General features: G+C 39.4%; 1 protein-coding gene across 1 annotated transcript in view; it reads right to left on the bottom strand.

Annotated features, from left to right (window-relative positions):
* lrrk2 (leucine-rich repeat kinase 2) overlaps nucleotides 1–15021 on the bottom strand; it is a 60537-nt gene that overhangs the window by 24277 nt on the left and 21239 nt on the right. Inside the window, exons 20-30 of the mRNA XM_082160389.1 lie at nucleotides 11254–11424; nucleotides 10899–11005; nucleotides 10746–10812; nucleotides 10447–10655; nucleotides 9182–9432; nucleotides 8882–9030; nucleotides 7993–8086; nucleotides 6426–6612; nucleotides 6122–6303; nucleotides 5251–5474; nucleotides 5034–5161 (exon numbers count right to left, since the gene is read on the bottom strand). Of these exons, the coding sequence (XP_082016515.1) occupies nucleotides 5034–5161; nucleotides 5251–5474; nucleotides 6122–6303; nucleotides 6426–6612; nucleotides 7993–8086; nucleotides 8882–9030; nucleotides 9182–9432; nucleotides 10447–10655; nucleotides 10746–10812; nucleotides 10899–11005; nucleotides 11254–11424 (1769 nt within the window). The remainder of the gene's footprint in view (nucleotides 1–5033; nucleotides 5162–5250; nucleotides 5475–6121; nucleotides 6304–6425; nucleotides 6613–7992; nucleotides 8087–8881; nucleotides 9031–9181; nucleotides 9433–10446; nucleotides 10656–10745; nucleotides 10813–10898; nucleotides 11006–11253; nucleotides 11425–15021) is intronic.

Here is a 15021-nt window from a genome sequence, read left to right as displayed (position 1 = left end):
GTACTCCCCTTGCTTAAAGGGTGCAGCGTTTTTTGCTGAGTACACTGCCATGGGCAATGTGATTAGGTACCAGGATGCTGTAGGCGCTGTGTAAACAGCTTATCTGCCAACAAAGGCTGCGCCGGTAGGTAGTAGGCCTCAGCAGGCCTCCTTGACTGGGCAGCCCCCAGGAGGGCGCGGTAGGCCAGCTTACTGCAGGTGGTTGGCCTTAGTAGTTCGGGCAGTAGACTCACTGAAGGCGAGTTTCCACATAGGGTGGTTATCAGGTAGTAGGCCTCACCAGGCCTCCCTGAAGTGAGTTCCCACATATGGGAATTCCCACATACGGTGGTTATCAGGTAGTAGGCCTCACCAGGCCTCCCGGAAGACAAGTTTCCACATTTGGTGGTTACCAGGTAGTAGGGCTCACCAGGCCTCCCTGAAGACGAAATTCCCACATGTGGTGGTTGTCAGGTAGTAGGCCTCACTAGGCCTCTCTGTAAGTGGTTTCCCAGCAATGCTGGGTTCGGGCAGCTAGTGGTCGCTTGCTGTCAGTTCAGCTGGCCTAAGCAGGCAGCTTCTGAAGGCGAGCTTGTGCCCTGGCTCGACTAAAGTATTCATTCTCTGCTACTGGTTCCCTCCCGGAACCTCTTTTTATCCTGCCTACAACCTGGTTTGCCTACCAGGCGGACCATGTGCTCCCCTCACTCAGAGTCACTATGAGTACGCAGACTCCTGAGTCTGGTCAGACAGTCGTAGGCCTCCCAGTTAGATCAGCCCTTAGGCCTTCTCAGGCCTCCTCAGTGTTTTCAAACACAAATGCTGGGTAGATCCGTGGATCGAGCAGAGAAACTCCCCTTGCTGGCAAGGATTGTAAGCGCTATGCTGAGTCATGCTCGCCGGGATACCCCGTCTCTGAGATCTGGGCCAAGTAGTTAACTCTCAGCTTTGCAGTCCCTCGGGTTGGATGCCTTATCTAAAGGCAAGTGTCCAGATGCTCTGTCTTCGGACAGACAGGAAGTTGGCCAGGCTGAAGTATCCAATGTAAGTGACGCCAGGTCAGGCCTTCCTGGTGGCATTTCGGGTGAGTATGTTCCCCTGAATAGTGATTGGCTGGGCCTCCTTCGGGTTACCTAGCCACATTCCCTAGTTTGAAGCTGTGGTCCTAGGCTCTTGAGCAGGCCCAGGTATGACCATAGGGAATGCTGTCACTGACAGCCCAGTGTGACCTGATGGTGAGTGGTTGTGGCATTTCATTTGAATTTGCTGGTTCTGACAGTTGTCACTGCCAATGAGCATGTACTCCCCTTAGCATGGCGGCGTGGGTATATCGTTCCCCAAAGCGTCAATCGACGCAGAGTGAGTTCCCTTTCGAAAGGGAACGTCTCAGGTTACGACTGTAACCTTTGTTCCCTGAGAACAGGGAAAGAGACACTGCGTCTTTCTGCCATGCCTCGGAGCCTGCCGGCCAAACAGTCCCTTCAGACGAAAGGTGATTGTCAGGTTTGCAAGGCGCCCTTTTATACTTCCAGGTTGCATGTTAATGAAGTCAGCGGCTGTCGCCGGTCAAAGTGATTGCCTTGATTTGATAGTGATTTCAGACACCTGTCACGACTGAGGCGTTCCCCAAAGCGTCAATCGACGCAGTGTCTCGTTCCCTGTTCTCACTTCTCACTGTTCTCTAACTTGAGGCGTGTTTTTTTAATTTAATTTTTTTTATACATTTTAAATACAAAGTTATACACCATTTAATCATGATACTTGTCCGAAAACTATGGTAATACAAACAGTAATCGATAACAAAACCATGGTTGATTTTCCTAAGGGGCAGTGAACACTCTTACAAAAGCGAGAGCTTACAAAAGCAACAGTAAATACTACATCAACACAGATGTTAGCTAGCTGGAAAGCAGAAGCTAACAGCTTTGTCCTTGGTTTACATTGCAACAACAACATAAAACTTATAATTGGAACTGTTAATACAAGTACAACTACAAATAATAAGACATATACGTGCAAGTTGTGATCCACAAACAACAGATTGTCTCGACAAAGCGGGAACTGCTCCATTTCAGGAGAAGCTTTTGTGCGTAGCCTGCATTGTACTCTCTTAGGTTCTGGAAGCTCTTCTCCATAAAATGTGCAGCACACAGATAAGCGTTGGGGTTATAATGTTCAGGAATAGTGTTTAAAATAATTTTTAACCACTTTAAGTTCATCAGCCTTAGGAAGGTCAAACAAATGAGTTTTGGAAATGTTGTGGAAAAAACAGTGTCTCTTTGTCATAGCAACAACACAGTCTTCTCTAATGCAGCGCAACCAGGCCTCGTCTCCTTTTTTGCATATTCCGTGGGCGGGGATTATTTAAATGAATAACATTGTGACTTAATAAGATCAAGAAAAAACTCGTTGTAGTCCAAATGAGTCGATCGTTGTAGTTCTTGGAAAGGGGATTCTGTTTAATGAAATATCTCCCTCTGGAGTGGACTTTGAGCTTTGTAACCTTGCAGATCTTTTTTATGCTCAAACAGCAACATTACACATTAACTAAAGTTGAAAAAGTGAAAAAGCATAATAGGACCCCTTTAAAGTTCATTCCTCTAGTGAACTATCGAGCTGTGGACACTGAATGACTTCCCTGAAGTAAATGTAATACTACATGACATATTGTTTACAAGCTGTTTGACGTCTTTCAGTGGGTGAAACGCTGATTGAGCTATTATATGAGATGTTCATTCATGTTCATTTAATTCTATAACTAGTAGTAACGAGGAAGAGATGATCGTGTTCACTCGCGTTCTATGATGCCGGTTGAACTGCAACGCTTATAAAGCGATTTTTCACGCCCCATCAAAGAGCATCAGAACGGCATTTATTGTTTGAATTTCCTGAAAATAAATGAACAGAACTTGAAAGATGAGACTTTGTTTCTTATCGAAAGTAACAAAACACAACGCTTACTGCAACTCTGTCATGACAACTCTCGGGAAATTGGTATGGTAATAGAGATTGGCATGGTAATGGATATGGCAATGTTAATGTATTTGGTCTTGGTGGAATAGATCTGCTACAGAGACCAGAGACCAGAGTCCTGCAACGGGTCGGGTACCCGCGGGTACCCGCATAAAAGTGGCTAAAACGGGTGGATTGTGACATTCCTAAAATTCACGGGCGGGGACGCGGGCGGATAATGAACTCCTTGCGGGCGGGTAGCGGATGAAAAATATGTGCAATATTTCGTATGTCTAAATTACCAGCATTACACATACGCAAATATGTGTTTTAGTAAAAATATTATTGTTTGCCGTAACCCGACCGACCCTGTCAATTTAGGACCGACCCAATTTGATTTTTTTCTCCCCTTTTAGTCCGACCAAGTTGCGACATTAAATTTCTCTGTACTGTAGGCTAATAGGCCTATGTGTTGTAGCCCAGTCATTAAAAAACGATTTAGTTTCATATTCATGTTTAAATAAAATAATATACTTTTTTTATTTTTATTTCATGTTGATTATATGAAAAGTGAAAAGCATGAATAAGATAAGATGATCCCGAATATCGTGAGACAAATGGAGTGGGCAGACATGATTTTGACCACTTCATTAAGTTTGTTAAGCCTTTCTTTAAAGTGAATTTCGTTTTGTATTAATTGTATCTTAATTTTAATCAATGTTTCATCGACCAAATTCATGGATTTAATAAATAAGAATATAGCAGGCAGGCAATATAATCAGGACACGGCCGGAGGCGCCCGCGCGTGAACTGATCGTCTCTTAAATGAACCGAAACTCATCGTATAAGCTACTTGCCTCACAGACCTGAGAAATAGAAAGCATGAAATGTGTACTTTTAAACAAAACAATTCAAAACGAAAGAAAACAGACTGTTCTCTGCTTATAATCCGTATGAAATGTGCATTTCTCTCTGGCGCGTTCACTACTGTGAAGATCGCGAGTCAGCATCGTCATCTTTGACACAGAAAACACTTGCTTATTAATAAACAATTGAAATGTCTCATTGATATATTTGACAGGCCTATTAATAATCATTACTTTTCCCAGTTCTTTGTGACAGCTTTTAGGTGCGTTATTGGCAGCGCACCCTTATGATACATGAACGCGTCACCTGTGTGGTTTATCGCGGGCACGGGTCGGGTAACGGGCCAAATATTAACGGGTCTGGGCGGGTGCGGATTTAATTTTGATTACGGGTGACGGGTCGGATCTGGTGCTGAACTTTGCGGGTACGGGCGGGGGCGGGTCTCCAAAAATGGACCCGTGCAGGACTCTGACAGAGACTTGCTACTGCCAATACATTTACAGACGCTGCTGTGAGCATGTAAGATATGTTGCTGCTGCTGCACATGTAACATACATTATTTAACACCCATAGCAGATCTATACAGGTGGAGCTGGGGAAGGTGGAGGGTTTCTGAAAGCGTGCTGCAGACTGTTACCAGCAACACTACCGGTATTTGTTTGAATCATTGGCCACTGATGCAACAACAACCAATCAGCTGTGCTATGTAGATAATGACATGATTGCTACCAAATGAGTTAGAACTATCAGCCTGCGCCATCTAGAGTTTCATGCCAGAACTCGGTAATTATTGGATGGTAGGCATGCTATATAATGTCTTGTGAAGTTTTAAAGACGCATCAACTGAAACAGTATAGACTAAAAGATTGATTTTGGAATTTAAGAATTTATATTGATTCGTTAAAATTAAGATATTTAAAATTAGGAGTTTCAAATTAATTTCTGCACGTGAAGTGGTTAAAACAACGCTGTATTTGTTCAGTACACGTGCCTAACCAACCAAAAGACTAGTACCAAATGCATGTACCGTTACACCCCTACTTTATACTGTACATCATACCCCAACTGCTTAATTGCTTGTATCATCATACAAATTTAAACTATATTAATCGTACAGCTCTAATCTGCTAAATGTAGTTAAATGTACCATGAGTCATGACATAATGTACATATTAAAAGCAAAATATTGTAAAAGCATTCTGTGCTTGCTGGAAGGAGTAAAAGGTTAAACTTACTTTAATATTAAAGAGCCAGGGTTTTATGGTGTCTATCTCACTGGGTCCTTTCTTCAGGTCATACAGCACTAGATAGAGAGCCCTGGAGCTCATAAAGTGAGGGTGAAACCCACTGCATTCTTCAGCACCTGCACAATAATAGAAAGATGAAAATCTGCAATTTCCAAATGATATTTTCCCACAATTGATTTGTTGCAAGCATTGTGTAGATGCTCACCAGATAACTCCCAAACATTCAGCTGCATGTTCCTCTTTTCTTTGTTCCTGACGGCCCAGTTTCGGACGCTGACGCCGATGGTGTGCTGATCAGATCGCCACTGAGAGCGCTTGAGTCTCATCAGCTGCTGAATCAAAGAGCTCTTCCCGCTACACGGGCTGCCCACCACAATGAGCTTCATGCGGTAATATGGGACAGCTTTCTTCAGACGCTGCTGCAAGAACCTGTAAGAACCACAGCGATCACGTTATTGCAATTTAGAGGCAGATGGAATTTGTATTTAGAGGGAGGGACATAAATGCTCTAGAGAGCATTCTATTGGGCAAAAACATTGAAGACGGCCCTTAGTGCAAGATGAGTCCTCAAAATGTTTTGCCCTTTTTGCCGGAAGAGAAATACTAAAAGATTTTTAAAAAGTGTATTACTGCTAAAAGTTAATTTAATCAACTTTTAGAAGCACACATGTTAGGAATAGACAAGGACTACAATTTCAAATGTTGTCTTTAAACTTTAGATTATAAAATAAATAAATATTTAAACTGATTTAATAGGTAATATTATAAAACTGCAATATTTAAAAAATACTAAACACACTATAATGCAAATCCAGGGGTTTACATGCAGAGGTTTGAGTAAATTCATAAGAAGATGACTATACTGTTTTAAAAATAAGATCTTATATTATCATCTGCCAATACCGACAAAAAAAAAAAAAAAACGAACAAATAAAAAACAAAATAAAATGGCAATCATCAATTCTAAACAATACAGATATGGTCACTGATGTATTTAAAAGCTAAATTACAAACAACATAAAGTCTTTTACTTTAAAGGGACAATGTCTAAATGAGACATGCAGGTAGACTTAGACCTGATGATGTCTTTGGTTTTGCTCCCGATGTGTTTGAGGTCCAGCTGGAGCTGCAGACCATCTAGAGGTAAATCCCATAAATGAACCAGCTTTCCCATCTCATCAGGGAAAGAGCGCAAACCTTCATTCTGACTGACATCTAGAGACGTCAGGTCCTCCAGCATACCAATCTGAGGAGGGATCTAAGGAACAAAAGCACAAAACACTAACTTCTCATTATTTTCTAACAAATATACCCTTTCAGGCACAAAGACAGACCACAACCACAGTGTTTCATTGAATCAGAGTGTGATATGAATCGTACCTCAGTGAGTTTATTGGAGCTTAAATGAAGTTTCTCCAGGCGGGCCCACTTGTACACCGGGCCGCTCAGGTCGAGTGTGGAGATGTGATTATGACTGAACATCAGCTCTCTCAGGTTTACACTGACCCACAAAGCAGGACCCGGAAGAACACTAATGTTGTTCTTTCTCATGTCCAGAGAACGCAAACTAACAGACAAAGAGACGTGTTAAAAGAGAGTTATAAAACCAAATAAAAAGGAACCAAACAAAACAAGTTAGGCTTTAGTAACAGCATCTTTAGCCAGAGTGCAAATTATACAATTATTAAGACTTTAGGAGAGGTGATGATTGATTAGGAATTTCTGCCAGTAATGTCGAGCAACCAAAATTGTCTCATGTTAGATTGTAAAAAGCTTAATGTTTAAGTCTTAGTTTACAAAAATTTGTAAGGCTAACTGTAACCATGGTATTGTGGCAGGATTTTTATTATTATTATTCATCTCAGGGTTTGTACAACATTTGAGAGTGAAATTCAAGCAACTTTCAAAGGCTTTCAAGTGCTTCACACTTTTCCAGCTCTTCAAAGTTCTGTATGTTTTTTTTATTTTTATTTTTTTATGTAATGATTTGTAAAACTAAAAGTTTCAAGATGTAAGAACACTAACACTTTGTAGCAAAAAAAAAAGAGATTTCCACTTTAACCACAACACTTGATCCATTAATACTAACACTTTATCTTCTATTCTATATCTATTATCTTTAAAAAAAAATAAAAAAAATAAAAAAATAATAATACAGGTACTGCGTTAGATTAAACTGGGAAGGGTCATAGCACTTGCATATTGTTGTCCAATTGTTAGTTTAACTGCTTCTATTGTTCTCATTTGTAAGCCGGTTTGGATAAAAGCGTCTGCTAAATGAATAAATGTAAGTGTAAATGTAATAACCAGTAGATGGTGGCAGAGGAGAACTTATTGACTTATTGACCATTTCCACTCCCTAATATTTGACAAGTCATCACAAAGTCTCATGAAAAACAAACAGTTTTCTTCAAATTGTGGCTGAATTACACACAAAGCAAGTAAAGAGCGCTTCTTTTATAATCACTGAAGCAGTCGGTCAGTTCAGCATGATACTATAGAAGAAAAATGGTACATTTAATAAGAGTAGAATATTTAACTTTCCCTAAAAAGTGAAGATTTTGCAAGTTACTGTTGTTAATAAAAGTTAATTTTATCTACATCTCAATTAAAGCTCAGAGCTTTACTGTCAAATTTCCAATAAACAAATGTAACATTATTAGTAACTGCACTTATTAATGCAAAAGAATACTACTTTTAGGATTAAATTATCTTTATGATTAAAAATCCCCCCAGCGCTCCCAGATCAGGTGCTGGTGCTCTCAAATGTTAGTCTGGAGCCCTGCTCATACTGCAAGTGCTTTATTGCAGACACAATGCTTTTACAAACTTAAGGACAAGTTAAAATTATTTTTAAATGTATAAAGCATTTCACAGGTGCTGTTTGTAAATCAGAAGTATGTATTGTTATTATTATGTAAATTTGAGAGAGAGAAAACAGACTTACTATGGCAAGTTCATGATTATTTCAGGAACACTTGTAAAATTGTTCATTGATAGTTTAATTGTGGTTATTTTTGAGGGAAGGTGTGACAATGAACCTGTATGAAAACAAGACTGTTAATAACAACAAAAACAATAAACAGAACACGATATTCCATCTTAGTTTTCATGAAACAACATTTAAAAAATATTTAAAATGTGTAATGTGACATATTTGATTTTATCCAAAGTGAATTGATTGGATGGTGAAAGTAAGCACCCAATACCATTTGTTATTAATGCTGTAACTATATGTAGCAATGTTAACTGGCATTCAATTACAGCATAAACTATTGTTAAGATTTTAAAAAGGCTGCATTATTTACAACAGTATCCTAAAACAAGTGTTTTTATTGTTAGCTAAAACTAAAAGTATTAAACATTGTTTTCCGTTATAAATACAAGTATTTAATGAATAACTTTAAAACTTAAACTGAAAATTAGCAATGTTGTCTTGGCAACTAACTGAAAAAAAGTTAATGAAGTTGAAGTAGTAACATTACTAAAACTAAAACAAAATGTATTCAATTATATAGAGATAATCAAAAGCAATAAAAACAATAAATGACAAAAAGGAAAAAGAAAACTGAAAATGCAACAAAAAAAAGGTGATTCAAAATATCAATAAATACTATAATAGCATATAAATAACTGTAAAATAACACCTGTCTAAAACAATTACTAAATAGAAGTTTGCCTATTGACTAACATTAACCAATAGCTTGTGAAGCATAGCCAAAAAGACATTCTTCTTCAAGTTAATATATTTTGATGAAATATTACAAAATAATTTTTTAAGACAGTAAAATCAGGAATTTTGGTTCATGTTTGCTTTAAAGAGTTGGCAGACTTACTGATTTGGTTAACACAAGCGATGAACGTTTCCATCTTGAGACATTCAGTGAGGAAGTTTTCTGAAACCATTTTAACCTGATTCTTACTGACATCTAAAACTTTCAACTCAGCCAGACAGAGAGGGAGAGACAGTTCTGATATCTGATTGCTGAAAAAAAAAAAAAAAAAAAAAACCTATTTATATGTGCATACAACCTTTGTACACTTATCCCAAATTTTTTTTAAAAAAATGATAAGAAGAACAATTGAAAAAGGACAGCACTGCAGCCCTCTAGAAAAACTATCATCCTATAACATACCCCTCCAACGAGAGCTCTTCCAGTTTGTCCGTGGCCTGACCCAGCTGGAAGGGGAAGACGGTGATCTGGTTGAAGGAGAGGTTGAGCTGGCGTAAGGATGGACTGCACACAGTCGGGTCCAGCAGCAGAAGTGGACCGATGCAGTTGTGTGACACATTGAGCGCGCTCAGAGCGGGCAAACGCAGGAGATCTCCAGGAAGCGACTGCAACTGGTTCCCTTGGAGATCTAGACGGGTTAGACTTCTTAAACTCTAAGGAACAGAAAATAACTATTTTATATATGCAATTTATAAAATTATAATATTACAACTGGGCCACTGTTATGCTAGTAGAAAATGTAATTACAAGTTATTGTTAATAACTCTTGTAAAAAGAAATAAACTTATTTGTACTGAATGTGCACTTGTGGTGTACTTCAAATCTTAAAAGTATATATATATATATATATATATATATATATATATATGTGTGTGTGTGTGTGTGTGTGTCACGTGTTCAGTGCGTTTTGATTCATGTTTGTATTTCAGTTTTAGTTTTCCATGTTGTTTTAGTTTACGTGGTTGTGTATTATATTGTTCCTGGTGTTATTTTACGTGTTCTCTTTGTGGATTTATTATTTAAGACTGTTTGCACATCCATTGCCGTGCGCTTATTACAGCAACTCTTGACAGCCTTGGGCGGAGTGATTAGCGCAACACCTGAAAAGCACCGTTGTTACTTCCGTCAACAAAACCAACCTGACTAGATAATCACTCCGCAGAAGTAGCAGTGCTTCGCCTTCTGAGAATATAGTTCCCAGTATGTATACGGTTAGAAGATGGCTGTGTCTCATGTGACCTTGTTATTTGCACACGCTGTGACTATACAAATCACAACATGTAAATAGGAAAATGTTGGCGTTATTTTGTCACTTATTGGGAGCCGTACGCTAGCTGGAGCCGTTTACATCCAGTCTTTGTGCTAAGCTAGGCTAGCGGTGGGTGCGTCAGACAGAGTTACGGCACGCACGGAGATGAGAAGGGTATGTATGGACTTATCTAACTCTGGGGGATACGGTGACTAAAGTCCCAAAAAGTCGGCGTGTTCCTTTAATTTATGTTCTGCTTCAGATCATAGTACTAAAATCGATCGTAACTAATATGTTCACAGAAACATTGTGAATAGAATACATTGTAGAAACATTCCAGAATGGGTTTCGAACGCTGTTTCATGTTAACTTTGACAACACACTAATTTAATAATACTGTCAAAATGTTTCCACACACCTGACAGAGAACACTGGGGAACTCTGATAGACTGTTTTTGCTCAGATCAAGCCGAAAAAGGTTTTCAATCTGTCGCTTAAGAGAGCTCACATCCGTCAAACAGGACAGATTGCTCAGCTCATTCCCTGATAGGTCGAGCAGACGGATGGGGTCTTTGTCTATGGCCAGAGGAACTGCACCAGGAGTCGAGCTTTCCACGAAACCCTGCCCTGTAGAGTTAACACAATAGAAGACACATTGATCGGGTGAAATTTGACGGACTAGTTCACATGTCGGACAGCTTGTTATACAGTATGTACCTCTGGTGTTGTGAGAGTTAAACCGCTTATACAGAGGGATGCTTGGATCTGTCTCATGATGACTTCCCTGTACAAAAGATATTAAGTCAGAGTTGACATTCTTTAAAACCCAAGCACACAGCCCACCAAAAGTGCATCTGTTCGATCCGGTACCTCAGAATTGGCACGTCTACGTCGACTGTGATTTCTCCAAGCAGGTTTTCTGCCCACTTCTGGCGAATCGTTGAAAGGCAATACTCCATGTGGAGGTCCGTCACTCCCTACCAACGGAACAGCACATTCATTCTTTCAGATAAATCATATTATAATATTGTAAGTGTAATTTTCTTGCTGTGAGTCAATTAACAGTACTAAATTAATAACATGATATGCATATTGATTAATCAACTGCAATAATAATTTATGTCAACGTTGATTCTGCATAATTCAATAAGTATTAATACATCCAAACTTTTTCAGCATATCATGAGGTTGAAAAGGCTTGGTGTTTCCATGAGAATCATCTTACCGTCACTCTCCAAGTCATCAAACATGAAGGCTAAGCTTTCATCTAAGGAAATGTGCGAGTCGTCACTTTCCTCATCCGTAAAATATCTGAATGTGCTGACATCACTCTGTAATCTACTGACTCTCCTCCTCTGGAGTGACACGATCTGTCTGGCCAAACACTGACCTTTACCTTAAGAGACGCAAAGAAAAGATTTACCATCAACAGTCAGGCTAGTTATTGTTATGTAGAATTAAATTCCCCACATACTTATAATAGTATAGTAATAGTAATGACAAACTGTTTCTCTAGAAGCCACAAATCAAGTGACAAGTGATTTTCTTGTACTGGCACTTTCTGTGAATGGTGTAAAAACTGGTGTTCCTTTACTTATTTTAAGCAGTAAAGACAAGCCCCATGTTTTTAAGACATAGAATTTTTAAAAGGTGTGCTTAATTTGATTGAAGTCAGATTACTTGTAAAGTAATGCATTACTTATATACAACATATATATATACAACAAAATATCTGAGTTACTTTTTCAAATAAGTAACGCAAGTTACTTTTTCCCATTCATTGTCTCACAGCTCTCTTATCCCAATGTTGAGACAAATCGAAGTGCAGAGGCGCTGAGTGTAAACATGATGGTTATTGTAGTTCTAGACTAAATGTGATCGTGCATTTACTCATCTCACTTGCACAGAAAAGATTCAATATTCCTCAAAATGAATAAAATCTGTGAAATGCAGAATCAGAATACTATGCAAACCTCCAATAACTAAATATGTTAAATAAAACAAACTTTTATGCATTTAATCTCACTTTATTGACCAATGTACTTGCTTCTGACCTTCGATGATTCAGTTATAAGCAATATAACTTTTTTTGTTTGTATTGGTGTTAAACTTTCTTCTCCTGCATCTATTCTTCTGTTATCCAAAACTGCAGCAGCTGAAAGGTTTGTTTGAGCGGCGCCCTCTAATGTACACGCATAAGAGGCTGAGGCTTATTATTTCACTTTTGGTGTGAAAGGGTCTTTACATTTGCTCAAAAATATAACTTTTTTGTTATAAAAAAAACAAGCCCAGCCCAAGTGAAAAAAATTAAAAAAAGTAATGCAAAAGTAACTTAACGCATTACTTTTCTAAAGAAGTAACTAAGTAACGCAATTAGTTACTTTTTAAGGGAGTAACGCAATTTTGTAATGCATTACTTTTCAAAGTAACTTTCCCCAACACTGTTTTCATATAAAAATGTACTTAAGGCCTACTTAAGTGGTTCTAAATTCCTCTAAAGTTCAACTATTTCCATTTAATATAATTTAAAATATTTATATTTGACTGCAAATAATTTGAGTTTGATTCTACTCGACTGTAGCTGACGCTTCGACACAGCTCACTGACATGATTGCTCGAGCCACGGAGAAGCTGAATATTGACTGGCCAGAGGAAGCTGAGGATGTTCAGCGCTTCCCGAGTGGCTCTCACTCCTGCTCAGCGTGTAGAAGCTGTCATTCATCAACAATCTTCACATCAAGGTGTCAAGATTGTGGAAGCAGCTGCTCAGTCCGACTTCACCAGCCTCATTGGTTCAGTGGAGCGGGGCTATGCTTGCATCCCGGCAAATGAGTACACCTCTCACCCTGGATCTCTCCCACTGAAGGAGCTACGGTTGGTGAGACGTTGAGTCCATCACCTCTTGCCCCTCTGTGCTTCAGCACTCTCGTAGGGTAATTGAGCTGATATCCGCAGCTAAGCTCTACCGGCCTTCAGCAACACAGAGTCGTCTCTGATTAGTTTGCCAGGAAGAAGGTGGTCAAAATGCCAAAGCATATTCGCCTTTCTCTGCGCTCCCCTCCAGAGCCAGACCGGTCAGACTCGTCCAGACCTGTCAGACTGTGTCAGACAAGGGTTGTGCCCCCAAGAATTATGCTTTCTTCCCTCAGTGGGGATTCAAACATGAGGTGCACTGTTTCCTGGGGATGTGAGATGTTTCCCCCGCAGTGGAGCCCCAAATTCAGACGTGTATCAGAGAACCTCTCATCTCAGGCGTTGTCGGTAGGAGATGCAGAAGGCTTTCTCCCCACAACGGAGTGCCGAGATTAACGAAGGCCACATTTACACTGCAGGTCTTGAGTGTGCACTAATGGTCTGGTGGTAGAACTTTTGTTAAGCATATCAGAAGTTCTGGGTTCAAAACCCTTGAATGTTTTTTTTTTCTCATTAAATAAGAGCCGATCTGGCGCTGAAATGTGTTGCTTTTGAAATCATCCTGAGTGCTCGTCGCCGCTGCGCTGTTATCAGTGACGGTGGCTCGTGCACAGACACACGCTTCAGTCCTGTTGTGGAGACTATTCATTCCTGTGAAATCACTAAATAAAATGCCCACAAACATGTCCCTGTTCTTGATATATGATCACTGATGAACCCATTTGGTTTTAACACAAACGAATGGCATTAATACTCTGCTAGTCGACTAGAGATGTTTAATTTGTTATAGATAAATCTGTACAACGAAATGTTTCAAAAAGTCACTTTTTTCAATGATGTACGACTCACATTGACGGGAATATCCGATCTGACACGGCAGGTGCAAATGGCCGTGTCCGATTCTTATCGGATTTATTTCCATATTTGAATGAGGCTTGAAACCAATCTGAGAATATCGGGATCCATTAGCTTTTTTCCTGCTTACACGTTTGTGGGTCATATCTGATCTGTGCCACATGGGAGGGAAAAAATCTGAATCAGGTACTTGATCCCCTTGACCCATGCAGTGTAAATGCGTTCCTCAACAGTCCGGGGCACAAACCAGTCTTATACCCCTCATGTTTCAGACACGGTTGGTTGGAGATGACCAATAGCACAGTGTCAGGCAATGTTGTCATTGATGAGAGACTCGGGTGGAAGCGCCACAGTTATCAGTTTGATATTGAACTTATTGCTCACTTGGCTTCATGGAAACTTCTGCGGGGTACTATTCAGTTTTAGGATGAAGGATGGAGGTCTGTGTCCTATTTTAGATGAACGCATTAACTACTCTCTGGTCAAGAGCAAGTTCAGAATATTGACGCAGAAGTGTGTTCTGATGATTCAACCAAGAGACTGGTTTGTCATTGTTACATGTCAGTTTGTTTTTGGACTTTCCTCTGTGTTTCTTTTATTCAGTTTCCCACCACTCCTTGTCACCATCATCACCGTCATCATTAGTTAATTTGGTTCAGCTGTGTGTAATCAGTTATCTTGTTAAGGTCCTTTGTCTGTCCCATGTATATATTCTCTGTGTTCTCCCTCAGTCTTGGTTGTTTGTCGTTGATGTTTGGTTGTGTTATTCTTCTGCGTTTTTCCTTGTTCCAATGTGTTTGATGATTAAAGTCTTCCTTCCAACATTCTTCCTCATCATGAGCCTTTCGCCTTTCTCAGCATCTCCAACCGTAACAGTCATAGTGGATCTGAAAGTTACTTATTTCCATATTCAGATCATCCTGAGACACAAGATGTAGTGCTGGCCGGTAAGACCAATAATTTATATCACGGTATTTTTTCTAAATTATACCGGTTTCACGTTATATGACGGTAAATATATATTTCTTTTCAAGCATGACTGGGCATCTTGCTCCCAACTTATGCGTAATCCCAAAGTGTTTGGTTGTGCTAGTGAATCAAATTATTTTGCTCTTTTTTTCCCCCCTGATATTTAAAACTTGTTTTGTGTCTCAAAATGTGTTTAGAACATGGCTTAGAAATCTCTTTAGATTTCAGACGTCTTTATAGCGAATAATGACCCCAG

The sequence above is a fragment of the Leuciscus leuciscus genome (assembly GCF_965113295.1).
Source record: "Leuciscus leuciscus genome assembly, chromosome: 25".
Classification (NCBI taxonomy): domain Eukaryota; kingdom Metazoa; phylum Chordata; class Actinopteri; order Cypriniformes; family Leuciscidae; genus Leuciscus; species Leuciscus leuciscus.
The sequence above is the reverse complement of the archived record's forward strand: the minus strand, read 5'-3'. Positions and strand labels throughout refer to the sequence as shown.